At 43.1% G+C, this 16,929-nt stretch overlaps 1 protein-coding gene across 1 annotated transcript in view; it reads left to right on the top strand.

The window, feature by feature from the left end:
- The first annotated feature begins 7,364 nt into the window (after positions 1-7,364).
- Positions 7,365-16,929, top strand: part of PLPP4 (phospholipid phosphatase 4) — a 48,508-nt gene continuing 38,943 nt past the window's right edge. The window contains exon 1 of the mRNA XM_053984371.1: positions 7,365-7,512. Coding sequence (XP_053840346.1) covers positions 7,457-7,512 — 56 coding nt within the window. The 5' untranslated portion in view covers positions 7,365-7,456. The remainder of the gene's footprint in view (positions 7,513-16,929) is intronic.

Genomic DNA, 16,929 nt, shown 5'->3' with positions numbered 1-16,929 from the left:
GGTACTTGCCCAGCAGAAAGGCATCGCTTTGCCAAAAGCAGCTCTGCAGTTGAATATTTGCACACAGCACTGTTGGTGTAGCATGATGTTAAACAGCTTCCTTTCTACCCCCAAACAGCATAAAAGCTCAGTATTTAAAGCCAGTTAATTAAAATCTGTCTGCAGTTTTTAAAAAGTAAAACATGCACAAACTGATTTTGCTTGAGTTTGTTCAATTATCTGTATTTATATATAAATGCATAAAATTTATAATATGTTTTAAAAGTCAAATAAATATTTAATATTTGCTTTTGGCTTTCTGAGGCGAAGTTGCCCAGTGACAGAAATTCCTTATTTTTACTTCTGAGAGGAGACAAAGTTGCCTCACAAAATGAAACCTAAATATTAGTGACATAACCAGTGACCAGCATCCAGGCCGGTGGCACCAAGCTCAGAGGAGATAATCTAAATCAGCTGCCTGTGATTGGATTTCATCATTATCAACAGCTGTTATCATTTCCCACTTAGATATGGTCAGCAATCTCTGGCTCACCGTGAGAAATGCGTTTGGATTTGCCAGCTCAGGGAGGTGCTGGTGTCCAAAACTGTAGGATTGTTACAGGAATGCTGTACATTTCCCCTGCTAGGCAACATTAATGACAAAACTGGCTTGGAACACTGACTGCTTGGGATTCAATCACCCTTTAATTAATTAGTAGTCTTTACTTTGAGGAACTGCAGCAAAATGTGCAAAATTAGCAGTCACACACACACACACACAGACTCAATCAGCTCCTTAGCCTACTCAAGTTGCAGAGCTGCTGATTTTTTAAATATAGATAATATAGGAGGCAAAGAAAATGAGGCTGTCACAGTGCAAAAATAAGCACCAAGCTTATCTTTCAGCAAATAATGAAATTGTGAATGCATTTTCCAGGCATCCAGAAGTTAATACTCCTCAATGCTTTCTCTGTCCTTCATCTTCTTGAGCACTGGTAAAATATATCCTCTAATATATATTGAAAATGATACAAATTAAACAGAGTATCTTCATTTGACAGTAGCCTGCATCATGCTAGATGGGCCAGACAGAAATGACTTTGGTATTTAAATAAGCACATAAATTATGACTTAATAAGTGCTGAGAAGAATGAATTCCAGGGTTCAAGTTGGGAAACAAAGTTTTGCCACCTCAGTTCCAAACAGCACGAAGGGTTCATGTCTAATTTTAATTTGCCTTCAGTGGCATTCATGGAACCAGGATGTTTCAGCTCTCCTCTGACCTGTGCTAGGAGTCTGACAAAACATCATCAATGTATCCTAATTAATCCATGGAATTAAGGGTGCATCCACTTCTGCACTTACTGACCAGGCACTTCAGCCTGCAATTGATGTGAGGAAAAAAAGTGAAATGCTTCTTTTGCCACAATGCACCCAGTCTCACAGCATCATGGAATTTAAAGATGAATTAGGTCCCTGGTGTTGCTTCCTGGGTTAGGAAATCAGTTTTGCACTCGCTCAGAGCTACAACTTAGAAATTGGTCTGGTTCTCATTGAGCAGAAAATCCTATTTTTCTGCTCCTACAAATCACTGACATGATCAGTGGCTGAGGAAGCCCTCAGAACAGCAGCAAGACGTGATTCCTGCTGGGAAACCCCTGGCACATTGCTCCTGAAGCCCTCAGGTAGCAGTGCAGTGAGCACAGCCCCCAGGATTCAGTGTTCTTCCAGGGCTGGGGATGCAGATCCTGTGCACTCACAGTGTGGCATTCCTGGGGCAGAGCAACAAATGGCATGCTTAAAGGGGAGTGCAGCCTGAAAGTGTATTAATACACTGTGACACCCTACTTTACCCTTCCTGGGGCTATTTCCAGTAAATTTGGGTTAGAACAAATTCCTGCTGTGAGCGGCTTCAAAATTCTGGCTTCTTTATTAAGAATCCAGGAGAAATGGCTTGTGGTTTCCAAGAATCCAAGTGAAACATGAACAAACAGCCTTTTATTGTTACCAGTACCAAACCATGAGGCCATGTTCAAAATCTGGAGTGTTTGTTTTGCAGCTCGCTCCTGTCCAAGACAATTGGCCATTTTATTTTGTTTTTCTCCACTTATGTAGAGCTTGTTCTTCTATTTACCTCTTCTATTTAATTATCCTGCATCACTGTGCTCCCTTTCAAGTCAAGAGCAATTTGAAAGGACTGCAGCAATGGTTGGCAAGCTTCTACTACATTTACAAGACCAAAAAAGAAAAAAAGAAAAAGATAAAAAGTAATTACACAACAATTTTATTAAAGTCAATAAGGCCATTCTTGGCATGAAGTGTTACTCAAGATTAAAGACAGCAGATGTCTGCTTTAAGTCACAGTCTTCTGCTAAACACTGCACAAGAGCCCTAAATATTGTAAAGGTTAAAGACTGGAATTTATCACAAGTTTATTATGGGAGCATGAATACTTTTACAACAGTAACCCCATAACAATATACACAGTATATTGAGTACTAACAGCACCAGCGTTGTAAATGTCAATTGGCTCATAAATAATTTATCTCAGTTTCATGTACACATGAATTTAATTGTTTAGACTGATCAAATTTCCCCAAGATGCTGATTATTAGGGGCAGTGCTGTGCTGGCTGAAAATATGTCAGTTCTTGGTCTAGAAGAGTTATAAAGGACACATTTTGAAACAAGTCAGGGTTTAGTAGAGAAATTCCATGGACAACAGATAGAGGAGAGGCCAGAGGGCTGGCTGTTCTGTAGGGGTGGGATGTCTGGGATGCCTGGGAGTGGCCAGGTGAGTCCCTAAAGGAGAGCACACAGGGCTGGATGTCCTGGCAAGGTGGGATGTCACAGAAGTCACAGAATCACAGAATCACTGGGTTGGAAGAGACCTTCAAGATCATCGAGTCCGACCCAGCCCCAACACCTCAACTCAACCCTGGCACCCAGTGCCACATCCAGGCTTTGTTAAACACACCCAGGGATGGTGACTGCACCACCTCCCCAGGCAGCCATTCCAGAACTTTATCACCCTTTCTGTAAAAAAAACTTTTTCCTGATATCCCACCTATATTTCCCTTGGCACAGCTTGAGACTGTGTCCTCTGGTTCTGTCAGTTCCTGGAGAAAGAGCCCAAGCCCAGCTGAGCACAGCCACCTTTCAGGAGCTGTGGAGAGTGCTGAGGTCACCCCTGAGTCTCCTTTTCTCCAGGCTGAGCACCCCCAGCTCCCTCAGCCGTTCCTCATGTCCGGGAGTGGCCAGGTGAGTCTGTAAAGGAGAGCACCCAGGGCTGGCTGTCCTGGCAGGGTGGGATGCCCAGGATGTCCGGGAGTGGCCAGGTGAGTCTGTAAAGGAGAGCAGCCAGGGCTGGCTGTCCTGGCAGGGTGGGATGCCCGGGAATGGCCAGGTGAGTCTGCCCCGGGCTGCGCAGCAGCACCATGCAGTTCAGTGCATTGTAGTTCTGCTCCACCAGATGGCCCCAAGCACGTACATTCACCCCCCCAAAAAAAAAAATTCCCAGATGAAATATTTGACACAACTTCATTAAACGGCAACTGCTGAAGCTCGCTGATGCATTAATGTTTAGAACTGTTTAATTAGGCACAATCAGGAGCCAGTTGGAGGCACCTGCACAGCAACTAAACAGAAGCATTAACGATTTGCTTTTAAAAATGTTTTAAATATGATATCCAGGGCAATTAAGATGTACGTGGCTGCATCATGCTGACTGAGGTTTTTAATTCCTTTGGAGTTTTATTGCCTGAAGTTTCTTTTGCCCATCAGAGCACCAATAACTACTTAGGAAAGAGACCAGCAGCAACGTATGTGGAATAGCAGCCAAATCCAATGATAATGGGAAATTCCCATTGCCATATGCATCTGTGCAGACATGTACAGAATAAATAAAACTATCTCAGTCTTGAGCCTGGTTTTTTAACAAAACCCTCCATGGCTTTGGAGTTCTTCTAGAGCTGAATCTCCAGCCAAGGGCTGTGCACTGCATCTGGCTGTGCAGCACAGATCAGACTGTGCACAGGGAATGTGTATGCAGGAAAGGAAGGGGGAAAAGGGCTTTTCCCCATTGTGACCTAGATTTAAATACTCAAACAGGCAGGAGACGGAGTGGTAAAAGGTAAAACGAAAAAATACTGACAGAAGTAAAGACAATGTAAGAAAGAGCTAAAATAGCTCTTCATTTATATCTTTGAAAGAATAGGTTGTTTAGTGGACTGTAATTGCTAAAGAATAAAAAGCTGCCCTGGTGTCATGTCAGGCTGGATTTTAGTGTTTCCTTGACCAGCAGTTTTTGCTTGAACATCTGGTTGTGTACAGACTCAGGCAATGGAAAACTGGAAATGTTGTTCATCCAGACATGTCTTAATATTTGATCTCAGTGGATCTGAACCCCCATCAGTTTTATGTCCTGTGACAAATCTGAGTGTAAATCACTCCAAAATGAGAGTTGTCTGCCAAGCAGCTCCTGATTTTGTGTCAGAACTATGAAAGGTATGAAAACTTTATTCAACATCCTTTGCATCCTTTTTAAAACACACAAAATTATTTCACTTTCATGTGTGGTTTCAGAGTTTCAGATGTTACCACCACCTGTTTTTTTGTCATGTCCCTTCTGCTGCAAGCTTGCTATTTTCCACAGCCTTTTGGCAGGATGAACTTTACCTGCTTAGATAGAAAAATCTTTTTTTTTTTTTTAAGCTCAGTTTACCATGAGCTGTGAGATTTTGTCCCAAGGCAGGTAAGAAGCATGCACACATCCTGGCAAAAGGCTGTAATCTCCAGAAAAGCCAGGTCAGCTGTGCTGCTCTGTCTGGCTGTGAACACCTCTTTGAGGACTGAAAGTTGGTTGCAGGTGGCTCAAAGAGAAACTAATCTTTGTGAGAGAAAAGTACAGAGAACTCAAGTTAGCCCCCTAAAAGGATGGACAGCTGCCTCCATCGGGGTGGGATCAGTCCTCTCTCCCCTGCAGTCACTCTTAAAAACATAAATAGCATTGAGGGCCCCTGCTATGCCTGCTGTAGGGATGGATAAAAATCTGGGATGTTCCCAGGGTCACTGTGGTTTGCTCTAGGAATGTGCTGTAGTGCAGTGGCTGTGCTGTACCTCCTGCTGGCTTGTAGCTTAATTCCACAATCTAGCCTAAAATCTTTTTCTTGCTATTTACCACCATAGCTCATATGCAGTTTAAAAATCAAAGCAAGTTTTTGTTCAGCAGCCAGCTGCAAGCTGGGTCTAGTTGAAAAAAAAAAAAAATCAGTCTGAAGTATTTATGCTTCATAAATCACCATCAGCTGATACATGTTGGAGAGCCAGAACACTGCAAGCAGATCTCTGCAGCAGGACAAATCTTGTTTCATTTGTAAGGAGAACTCCTTGTTTCATGACTGGCTTGATCCACACAAATTACAAGGCTATTTCTGACTTAAAAAAAAAGATTATTCCTGTGCACACCTACCAGGAGTGTGGGTGCACATTCAGTCACTGGGGGCACAAACCAGAAGAAGTAAAAGTATTTGACAACAGAAGACCAACTGAGTGTCCTCAAAGGAAGGTGGCATGTCCTTTGCCACTACCACCAGTTGAATACAGAGATTTCACAATTTAGCTTTGCTTCCTGAGAGCGAATCACATTTTTTAAAATCCGGACTGTAAGCAGGTGACTGAGCTTTGTCTGGAAATTAATAAAACTATGTGTACAAGGGAGAAAGACCTCTTTTAAGTAACATTTTTTGTGTTTTCTCCAATGCAGTCACACATCTGGGTTTTCTAGGTTTCAGTCATACTCCTTGCAACAAATCCAGCACTTCTCTGGTGTACTTCTCTGTAGATGAGTTTAGCACAGAATCTTATGTCTCTGCTCTTCCACAAACATAGTCAATCAAAGTTTTACTACTTAGTAGTTAATTCAGAGTTCAAAGCTTCCCTTTAATGCACAGTGCATATGTTAGGCAGATAGGTTTAACAAAGCCTCTCTGGCTTAATTCCCCAGCAATAATCACGTAGGAAAGTGGATTGGATTCCTGCTGCAGTCCTGATGGCTTTTTGTAGCTGTGCAGTGTTAATAGCTATGAGCACTTTCCTGAAGGACATCCCCTTCAAATGCCCCAAGAAAGCAGGTAATTAAATACATTTAAATGTGAATTCGTTTGCTGCATTTCATGACTTAAGGCTGAAATTCTCTTACACTAAAGATTTTCAGGAGTCTCTCCATGCTTAGGATGTTAAAGGAAGAAGAAGTTAAATGAACTCTGTGCAAAAGTAGACTAAGGCAATACAAGGATTTGGGCAGCTCAGAGAATGCCATTGAGAGAATGGTGGATGGATTGGAGGGATCACAGAAGTAAACCAAGTCATTGGTTGTTTTGCTGCCTTTCTCCCATCCCAGCAATTTGGGGTCACATACAACAACAACCTCTGCATGTTTAGCTAAACTTATCTCTGGGAAAGAACAGGCACTGAATTAATGACATCTTTAGGCCATAATATCACACATTATGCAGAATCTGACCAAGGGACACTGGGGTGCCGCGCTGGGTTATCTGCATTAACAAAGAGGAGTAGGGTTTAAGACGGCACGGATGTGTGAGCAGATGAAAAGCCTGCTATATAAATACATGCAGCAGAGCGTGTTCGAACGCTGTTAATCCTTCATGCAAAGATAAAGCGAATGGGCCAGGCTCAGCGCGGGTGGTGCGGTGCGTGATTGCCCTTTGCACAACGGGCCGGCCGTGCAAAGGAGTTTTGTGAACACCCGGTGTTATCGGTGCGCGGCGATGCTCCCTCCCGCCGGCCCCATTTATTATTGTTCTTCTCCATCTTTTCCAAGCGCGGGGCTTCATTACGAGCCAGAGACGAGCACCGGAACGCCAGCCCACGGCCGGAGCTGCCATCCAGCGTGTGGCGGCGGTGCCCTGGGATGTCAGCCCCTCGTACCGATGGGTTCATGGTCCTCCAGGGAAGGACGCGGAGCGCTGCGCTGAAAGGGGCAGAAAAAGCGCTCTCATCGCGCCCCTTCCCCGCGTTAGGCGGGGACAGCATCCCGGTGCGGGCGGTGGCGCAGGGCGGCCCCGAGGGGCGGGCGGGACGGGCCCGGCTCGGCTCCGGCTGCGGCTCCGCTCGGCAGCGCCGCGGGGGCGGGCGGGGAGGCGGGGAGGGGAAATCCCCAGGATCCCCGGCCCCCTCCCCCCGAGCGGGGACACCGCGTTAGTCACCGGGACCCTCCCCCCGAGCGGGGACACCGCGTTAGTCACCGGGACCCTCCCCCGGCGCTCGGCTCCGCCGCGCCAGCGCCGCGCCCCTCACAGCGCGGCAGCCGCGGCGGCCGAGGGATGGCGGGGCCGGGGCCGCGCCCGGCCGGGCTCTGCGCGGGGCTCCGGCGCTCCGGGACGGGCGGCCTGAGGCGGCCCCGCCGCCCCCGGCAGTGAGAGGCGGCGGCGCGGGGCTGCGGGAGCGCCGGACCCACCATGCGGGAGCTGGCGATCGAGATCGGCATACGGGCGCTGCTCTTCGGGGTGTTCGTGTGAGTAGCGCCGGGCGGCGGCGACCAGCGGCACCGCGGCAACTTTGCTCCAGTGCTGCTCTGACAGCCGAGCGCCGCTCGCACCGGGCAGGCGCTGCGGGATGGAGGTGCGGGATGGAGGTGCGGGATGGAGCTGCGGGGCTCGCCCGGTGGCTCCGGCGGTCAGCGGACCCCGCCGGGGCAGCCCCCTCGGGATGCCCGAGCTGCCGCCGGTGCCCTCTCTGGGATGCTCGGGGGTGGAATATTTCGCCCAGGGAACTCTCCCAGCCCCCGGCGTTTTGCCGAAGAGCCGAGTGGAATTTTTCTTGGAGAAGCTGCTGTTTGTGAGAGAAGTGTGCAAAAAGCGACCAGCCAAAACAATGCAGCCTCAAAGGTGCCGGTGGGTCGGTTGCAGTCTGTGGGGTAAAGTCTCACCTGGCGGGGCTGTGAACGCGCCTCAACAGCTGGTTCTGGCAGCAGCGAGCCCCGGGGCCACGGAGCTGCAGCGCCGATATTGGAGCTGAGCAGGGACCGCGGGCTGAGCGGGAGGCGGAACGTGTGAGAACGGCTTTCGGAAGCCTCTCCGCGCTCTGTTGGGCAGGGAGGAAAGTCATGAAAATCTGGTTGTTAAAAGATGTGCAGCTATCACTGCAGGACCATTCTTTGTCTTAGGCTTTTTTTTTTTTTTTTTTTTTTTTTTTAAGGAGAAAGCAATTATGCATCATTTTGCTTTGTGTATTTCAGCCCTTTCTTTCATGCAGTTTGTGTTCTGCGTGCATTTGAGCAATGAAAAGTTCCACTCTATATAAGTTTGCATTTCTTTTGCTAAATGCTTAAAGATGAGTATTCTCAGTCTTTGTGATCTCTAAGGAGTATCACAGAACCGGGATCAGATTTTGCTGTTTTCTCGTTTTTTTCCTGAGGATGGATGCTGTTGGTCACAGGTGCAGGCAGTATAGGACATCTGTTAGGCTGTGATATTGACTTAGACCCGGTGACACAGAATGCTTTGATGAGTCTTTTCTGAGTCTCTCATGGTTAATTAATAACTTGTCCAATTTGCTGATGTTTGGTTTTTTTTTCTCGGTGCTCATTTCTCCTGAATATTGATGCAAATCTTTTGATTTGCAACAAAACCCTGTGAGGTGCCTTTGATATCTGTCAGTTCAGTTGCATCTCACTTTGAAAGTAGACCTGTTCCTGTCAACAGAACTCCTTTCTGGAATACATGGAGTTACAGGGTGAGCAAAGACTTCAGAAGCTGATGCTACATCAGAACCTTTCTCTTCTTTATGATTGTGTGTGTAATTCACCACCTACACCACCCCTGTAGGAGATCTCTTCATGTAGCTTATTACTATGATATATGTAAATCATGAGCCGTCATAATCATGTCATTTCTTGGTTGTGCTTCTCTTCTGTCTTTATTTGCCTCTCTAAAAGATTCCATTATTTTCACTCTTTATGCCGTGGTTCCAAAATCCTCTGAGAAGAGGTAGCTAACAGAAGAGCTCTTGGTAGAGTCACCATAATGGCAAATGCCTGTGGAAGAATTTCTCATAATTTCACAGAGCTCCTGCCTCATTGGGATTCTGGGGAATAATTCGGTATTTCAATAGGTCATTCAGAGCATTCATTGACATCTGAAAGTGATGGGCACCGTAGTGTTCCAAATTCAGGTCACTGTTTAGTTTTATGAAGAAATGCACTTTATTTTGCTGGTAGTGGTTGCAAGAATACCATCTCTAGGTAGGCCAAAAGGAGAGCTTTCCTACTCAGATAATATTAGCACGGAAGTGATCCTTTGTTATTGCAATAGTATTCATTAGTTCTCTCAGTTTTCTAAAGTGGCAATTACTTGCATTTTGAAACTTTTATGTTGCAGAGGTTTAAACACTCTGTTTCCTGTGGTTTTATAGACAGCCAGTGCAAAGGTTTTTATGGAGCATTGAGTTCAGTTCAGGAATATCTTTTCAGGAGTGAACATTCACTGGTGAATTTGGAAGCCCTGGGACAGGAATCCAGGCAGCAGCAGCTTCAGCTCTACTGCAGAAGAGATTTCTAGGAGTGGAATGGCTGCACAGGTTCCACCTCCCTTGGAGAGGAAAGCCATAAACAGAAATGAGTTGAGGCTGGGTCTGAGCTCATCTCTGTGGTGAGTTCCAGGAACGGGTTCTCTGAGGAACGGGACAGAGGAGAAGGAGCTCTGTCTGAAAAGGTCTTGATGGCTTTGTGTCATTACCAATCCTTGCAGTGTCAGAAGCCTGACCTTGAAGGGAATGGTTCCACAGCTATTTGAGAGTTCTGAACCATCTGTGCCTCCCAGATGTCTTTGAGCTTCAACCTAACAGTTCATGTCACTCACAGCAATAGACTGGCATATTTTGTACCACAGAATGCAAAAGAAAAAGGTGCACATTCCACTCTGGAGCTTTGCTTGGTAATAAATGTCATTTCATAAAAATGGAGGTGTGAAAACTTCTGTTTATGATTGCTGAAATTGAATGTATTGCCAATTTGAATGTATTTTGGATCAAGAACAGCCATGTTTTCTATGTTTAAGACTGGCAATTTTTTTTCCTCCGGTTGCCATAATTATCAACGTCAGTCAAAGGCATCAAAGGCAGAAACCTGTACTTGTTATGTAAGATCTCTTCTATCCTGCAGATGGGCACCCTTAGAAGCAATGCACATTTTTGGTAGTTGAGTATTGATTTGGTTGAATTCAGAGCCATTTAGGGAGGATAATGATAACAACTGACTCAGTTCTAGGTGTTGTGTTCATGGCAATTGCTGAGAGCTCACTTAGCAATTAAAGACCGGATTAGGTATTGAAATTTAGCAACTCAAACTTCTCTGCCTATACAGAGATCTGTGCTAAAGGGCATTTTAGCCCTCAGGATTTAGTGGTATTGACAGAGGGATTAGTTAGAAGACATTTATTAGAAGGACTGTGTCTACCTGAAATTGAGAAGCAGGAGTTAAAAAAAAAAAAATAAAAAAGATAACAAACCCAAACTCCAAACAACAAAGAGTCAAAACCCAAAAACAAGTGGTTGCAGTAAAAAAATATACCTAAATATAAACTTTACTGCAAAATTAAATAGGTGTCTTTGAGTACCTTCAGCAAAATAGCTCTCAAGCTGCAAGTTGCAAACTGCAAGGATGGTGATATTTCTGTTCTGCTCCACAGTTTCTCCCATTTTCTTAATTATCAAATTAATTTTTAACTTTCAAAATATTTGTCCTTGCACCTTTTGATTGGGCTGACCTGATCTGACTGAATGAGGAATCTTGGAATCTTGTTAATTCCAAGGTGAAGAAAATTCTCATGCTATAATTTGACTATTATATTATGAAGTTTCAAATATTTTCCAATCAAATCCTGACTTTGATCAATTCCTGCTTCATGTTTTTGTTTAGGTTTTTACTTATTAAGAAATATTTGTGAGTACAGAACTGTTTCATTTTTAAAGTGAGTTTTTCATGTAAGATCTCAGATGTAGAAGTGGTCTGTTGTTTAATACACCAGCCATGAGGATGTACTGTCTACAGGAAAAATCCAATGCTAATTTGCTAATTTGAAGAATGATTGGATTAGGGTCTTGCAGCTCTGCTTTTCTTCATTTTTGTACTTATTTCTATGACTTGGAGCATATTAAAATGCCTGATTGATGCTAAAACATGTTAAAAATGACCAAACTTTCATCTCCACGTGTGCAGTGGCATTTGTCACTTACAGGTTGCTAGAAGAAAGCAAATTGTTTTGCCTGACTTGGTTTTATTCAGATAAGCCAATTATAAAAGGATTTGTGAGCGAGTCTGATAGTTTTACACAGAAGTGTTGCCCTTAAAACAAAGCTTTTCATCTGTCCTAAAATGAATTCACTGAGTGGTAGCTCAGAATGAGCCTGAGGGGTGTCTTTATTTCTTAGTGTTCTGTTTTAGGTGTCTTCTCTGAGGAAAACTTTTTGCACCTGTTTCAGAAGTTTTAGAAGACCACACTGTTTCCTCCTGGCAGGGAGAGAGGATTTGTGTGTGTTGTTGCTGTATATTTAACCCAAGGACTTGTCAACAGCACGTCACTGATGTTTAGAGAGCTAATTGATTAAAAAGGCAAAGTCTTTCAAGGATTGCTTCATCAAACCTTGAGCTCTTCAGTGCATGTGATGTGATTAAAATATAAATGTCATTTGGAGTAATTGGATATCTTCCCCACAGCAGAGTCTCATTAGCAGCCTCCCTTGGGAATAAATGTTTATCTGCAGGCTAATATACAGATATATATTGCACACATGTGAGTTTCCAGCACTGAGGAATGCTGACATCCTTTGTGCCATGTTCAGTTTCTGGTGTAAGTAAATAAAAGCTGCTTCTGTGCCTGTTGTGTTTCTTACAAGTTTACAGTATTAATATTTTAATCAAGTTATGAATATGCATGAAATAATTTGGTGTGCAAAGCTCTTTCAAGTAGCCTTCTTTGTCAGGGGATGTTGTCTTCTGGATATCCTGCATATGTTGCCTTTATAAACGATAGTGTGTATTGTCTTGTTAACACAGACAGAAAATCAATTACCCGAGGAAATTCGACAATGCTGCACTTTTGCACTGCTCTTCTCCCAGATTGTGTTTGCCTTTTATCTCTCCTATGGATGGGATTTTTGGAGGATAGACTGAGCTGAAAATTGTGACTGTAGGTGGCAAAAGCAAGATGGTATTGAGAAGAAATCACCAGAACGAGACATTAAGATTTGTTTTCTCGTTCTGGCTCAAATGCTGCAAATTGACACAAATCAGTTGGACAAGAATTCAAAGCACCTCTTAAGCCTTGGCTCTCTAGTGAATGTTTCAAAGTAGGTATTTGGCCAGTTCTTAGTGGTTTTGTGCCCTCTGGTCTCAGTTTGAATATCCCATAATCCTGACTTTGTTTGGAACCTGATATTTGACTTCTGATCCTCACAATCTTGGACTTCATTTCTGTGTGCCCTCATTTCTCATCAAGAAAACAAGGGCAATCCTTTGTCCCACCCTAATCCTTCAGTTAATTGATAAATTCTTTGTCATGAGGTAGCCAAACACATTGAACAGTGTTGGAGCTTTTTCAGTGTTAGTTTCACAAATAGTAGTGACAATAGGGAACGAAAACATCAATATGTTTTTTAACCTGCTTTAAAATAGCTGCATCATTGTAAATTGTAATCTTCATGTTATTAAAGTGAGGGAAAGATTTGTTTTGTGGCACAGGTTGAAGTCTAATTCACTGAGTAGGGTTAATGAAGAGGTAAGGGCAAGACCTGCTGTAGAAAAGAGTTTTTCTGGTGCTCGGGATCTGAGAACACCTATCAGAGGTCACATATTGAGCTACAGACTTGTTCCAGTGCTCAGCAGAGTTGGTCACACCTTTGAAGGGATAGGAGAGCTGGAGTGGAGCTCCTGTACCTCCCTGATATACCACAAAGTAACCCGAATTTTAACTTTGCACTGTGTCCTGGACAGGTTACTGTGAAAACAAAAGTTACTGTGAAATCAAAAGGCCCTAAAAATACCAATGATACCTGGTGTCATAGGAGGCACAGAGCAAAATGACAGTGCCTGTCCTGTGTATGAATTACCAGGGAGCTCAGAGGGAGCTTTGGTTTTATGGCCAGGTTTTGGTGGCAGGGGTGGCTGTGCTGATCTGATCTCAGTCTGCATCCCCCACCCCCTGTACCACTGCGGGGGAGAAGGGAGAAAAAAATTCTACCTTAAGCCTGGGGAGAAGGGTGGGAAGCTGTTTTAAGGCTTAGGTTTTATTTTCTCATTTTTCCTGCTGTGACTGGACTAGTTTCTTTCAGTCAAGTCTGTTTTTCCTATGATAGCAGCTGCTGAGTGATCTCTGCCTGTTCTCACCTCCACCCAGGTGCCTTTCACTGTATTTTCTCTCCCCCCTCCAGCTGAGGAGGGGAGTGATGAAGCAGCATCCACTCAGTGCCATCCTGCTGTTCAGCTATTTGGTGTTTCTGTTAGCTGAATCTCCTGATTCCATTGTTTTCCTTCTTTATTTATTGGAATAGGGTAGGATTTTACTGACTTTGATAACAGTTATTCAGGAGAAATTGTACCTACCTGTCTTTTTGTGCAGACTCTGGTCTGAGCAAAAGACAGATTGTTTTTACAGACTGTTGTATTGATACTTCAGTTGTGGAGCTGAATTATTTTATTTGTCTTTCCTGAGTCTGGGGGAAAGAGGGAGTGAAAGGATGGGAAGAGGGAAGGGGATTTAATAGCAGGAATTCTAATTGTCCTGCTAATAGGATAGGATTTACAGTTGATCTCCATGGCTAAACTCACAGCTGAATACATGCTAAAAGAGGATGTTATTGTAAATGCCAAAGCATCTGCTCCAGATTTTTGAGGAGTAAATGGTGACTTTGTCTCTCTTGTTGAATCTTGTTGTTGAATCCCATTTACTCACAGGCTTTGGCACTTTGTGTTTATTTGCTTCTAGCCTGATTGAGGATGTTTTACAGGGAGAATGCTACTGATAGGGTTCCTGGGGGGGAAATTTTTCTTTAATAAATTGATTCTTATACTTTGATCTAAGCACAGTCAAGATAGGGCACAACTGTGATTCTTATGGGAAAGAATTTAATAAAAATTATAGTCTTACTGCTGAGAATGTACTCATATCTGGCACAGTAAATCAAGATCTTTATGGTCTCCCCATCTGTCAGTGACTTTGAAAAGCCAGTACTTGGAAATAGCTGGCAGAATTATTGATGCTAAAAATGAATTAAGGATAATATTAAGTGTGTCTTGTAACTTTTTTGTGTAGTGAGGACTGTGCTGGTACTGAACAGGGGATGCCTGAGTGCTGCATCTGTATTGGCAAGGGTTAGAGGACAAGGACAGAAAGCTAAAGACAACACTCATGTCCCTAATTAAAGTATTGGTTGTGATCCACTAATGAGCAGCAGGGACTTAGGCTTGGATGGTTAAGGAAAGCTTCACTTCTTTCTGGGTTCTGGTTCCAATTGCATTTTCTGCATGGAAGACACAAAGTTGTCATCAGTTCTAACACTTGAACTAAGATTTTCATGACTATATGGATTTTAAAGTACTTTCTATTCACATTTTTCCCTTGCCTTTAAATGTTAAATTTGTCATCACTGGACCACAAATCATTGTTATATATAAAATTCTGTGATTGAGTGATACAATTCTGTAGAAAACTAGATTGGGATTTTTTTTTCTTCATTTTAAATCAGATTGCTACAGTCACCGTGTATTGCATTTGTTTGTTTCTCTGCATTACAGAACACTTCTAGTTTTACTATCTGAATGGCCAAATATTTCCCTTGTTAAAATAACTCTGACTTTTAATTAAAATTGCAATAACAATGTAAAATAACAATGCAGTAAGTGGAAATTGTTTTACTGTAGGGTAGGTAACAAGGTAACAATTGGTGTTTTCATAGTAAGTAGCTGATTGAGATTAATTATTCAGGTAAATTCCAGAGAGTTGGAGGGAGGAGTGAGGAAGATTGTAAGAGAGGTATAGAAAACATTTTTTTTTTTTTTCTGGAAAAGGTAGAAATAATTCAGTTGTTTAATCTGAAGATCTGAGGGAACATGGCAGTGATCTTCACAGGTAAGCAGCTCCATAAAGGTGTATGGGGACAACAAGCTGCTCTTCATATCCTCTGGGAATTAGACAGAAAGGGAAGATTCTTAAATTTGTAGCAAAGGAAACTCAGGCTGAGTGTGGGGAAATACATTCTAATGCTAAGGACTTGGAGCACTGTGATGGACTGCCAAGGACAGGGAGAGTCTCCACCTAGGGAGGTTTGAAAATGCAAGTTACACTGAAGTGTTTTAGGAGTATTTTACACCAAGTTTTGCTTTCTGTCAGGAGGGACTGGCTGCTCCTGTAGCTGGCACTGGGTGAACTGAGGTTTCCATTGCCTGAGAGTGCCCCAGTGTGTGGGTAAAAGTTTGAACTGAAATTCCTTGTAAGTGATTTTTGGACTCATCTTGGTGGGTGGGAAAGGAAACAGAGGTACCAGTTTGAAATCACTTGGAGAATACTTCAGCAGACACTGAACAGAAGCCGATGGTCCCTTGTGCAGGGCAGTATCCTGCCAAATTTTGTGTGCTAAATATTCTGCATTAGTCAGACTGTGGGACAAATGAAATCATAGATTAGGTACTCTGTAATCTGACATTTTAGCCTTTTTTGGGTGAGAAGTTTTACTACCTCTTTAGCATGTATAATGCTAGCTCAGAAATGCTTCAGCTCTGGAGGGTTTGTGGCTCTCTGCCAAGTGTTGTGAAGCCTTGAAAAGGGAGAACAGAGGGGAGTGCCACCTGATAGAAATCCTCCTGTTTTCATTAACTGCCAGTGTTCACTGAAGGGAGAACAGATCTAACAGCCTGTCTGAGCCCTCACAGCCTGCAGAGAGGCTATTAATAATTAATAATTGTGTTTGTCTGTGTCCAAGGTGCTTTCCAGGAGTGGAACTATTGCTATTGCACCTCAGCGAGTGCTACAAAATGCAAAAAGTGATGTTTCCATTCCCCATTACTAGATCTTCTTCTCTTTATAATATTATTTTTTTAATCATTACCAACATTCTGGAACCTGTAGCTGGCACACAAGTGTTTTTGGACTGAGTGATTTTAACAGAGTTGGATTTTATTGGGAATATCATTAGGAGGAAGAGTGAGGGAGGGACAGAGATAACTGAGAGGGGGAGCTTTTGTCACAGAGAGAAACTCAGCATGGTTGTGAGTTTACTCCAACTTTCACTTTGGGTCCAAACATAATCAATAGTGTGTGACATGCAGATATGAAAAAAAAAAAGAAACTTAACCAGACTCAGGTCCATCAATTTGCTGTGAAGCTGTGTAGTTGTGCAGGGAACTGTGGAGAGTTTGACTGAAAACAGTTTGAGATGTAATCAAAGTAAGCATTAAAAACATCAAGAGGAAAATTTTGACTGTCTGCAGTGTGTTTGGGCTCATTATTCAGATATGTGCTTAGTTAATTTAAGCCTGTAATATGAATTTTGTTTTTCACTTTAGGATGGTGTACAGCTGCCAGCTTTGACACTTCTAATGGCTGCAAAACTCATTATTTCATTTCCCTCTTCTTTCTCCTCCCCAAACACACATTAAAATGGCTTTTGTGAAATATCTTGTATCATAGGGTATATTTATAAAAACAGAGGATAGAGGCAACAACTAATACATAATTTTTTTTGGTTTTTTAGTAAATAAAGTAAGAGATAATGCAAAGAAAGCAGGAACCAATAGTTTTCACTTGGCTGATATTGGTTATTTCTGTAAAACTACCACTGTTCATTATTTCTGGTGCATTTCTGAATGGCCTGAAGAGTTGCACCTTGACACAACAAGCAGCAGCTCTGACCTCCTTGCCTTGTTTTCCAAGGGCAGCAC

This window comes from Vidua macroura, chromosome 8 (genome assembly GCF_024509145.1).
Source record: "Vidua macroura isolate BioBank_ID:100142 chromosome 8, ASM2450914v1, whole genome shotgun sequence".
Classification (NCBI taxonomy): Eukaryota; Metazoa; Chordata; class Aves; order Passeriformes; family Viduidae; genus Vidua; species Vidua macroura.
The sequence above is the reverse complement of the archived record's forward strand: the minus strand, read 5'-3'. Positions and strand labels throughout refer to the sequence as shown.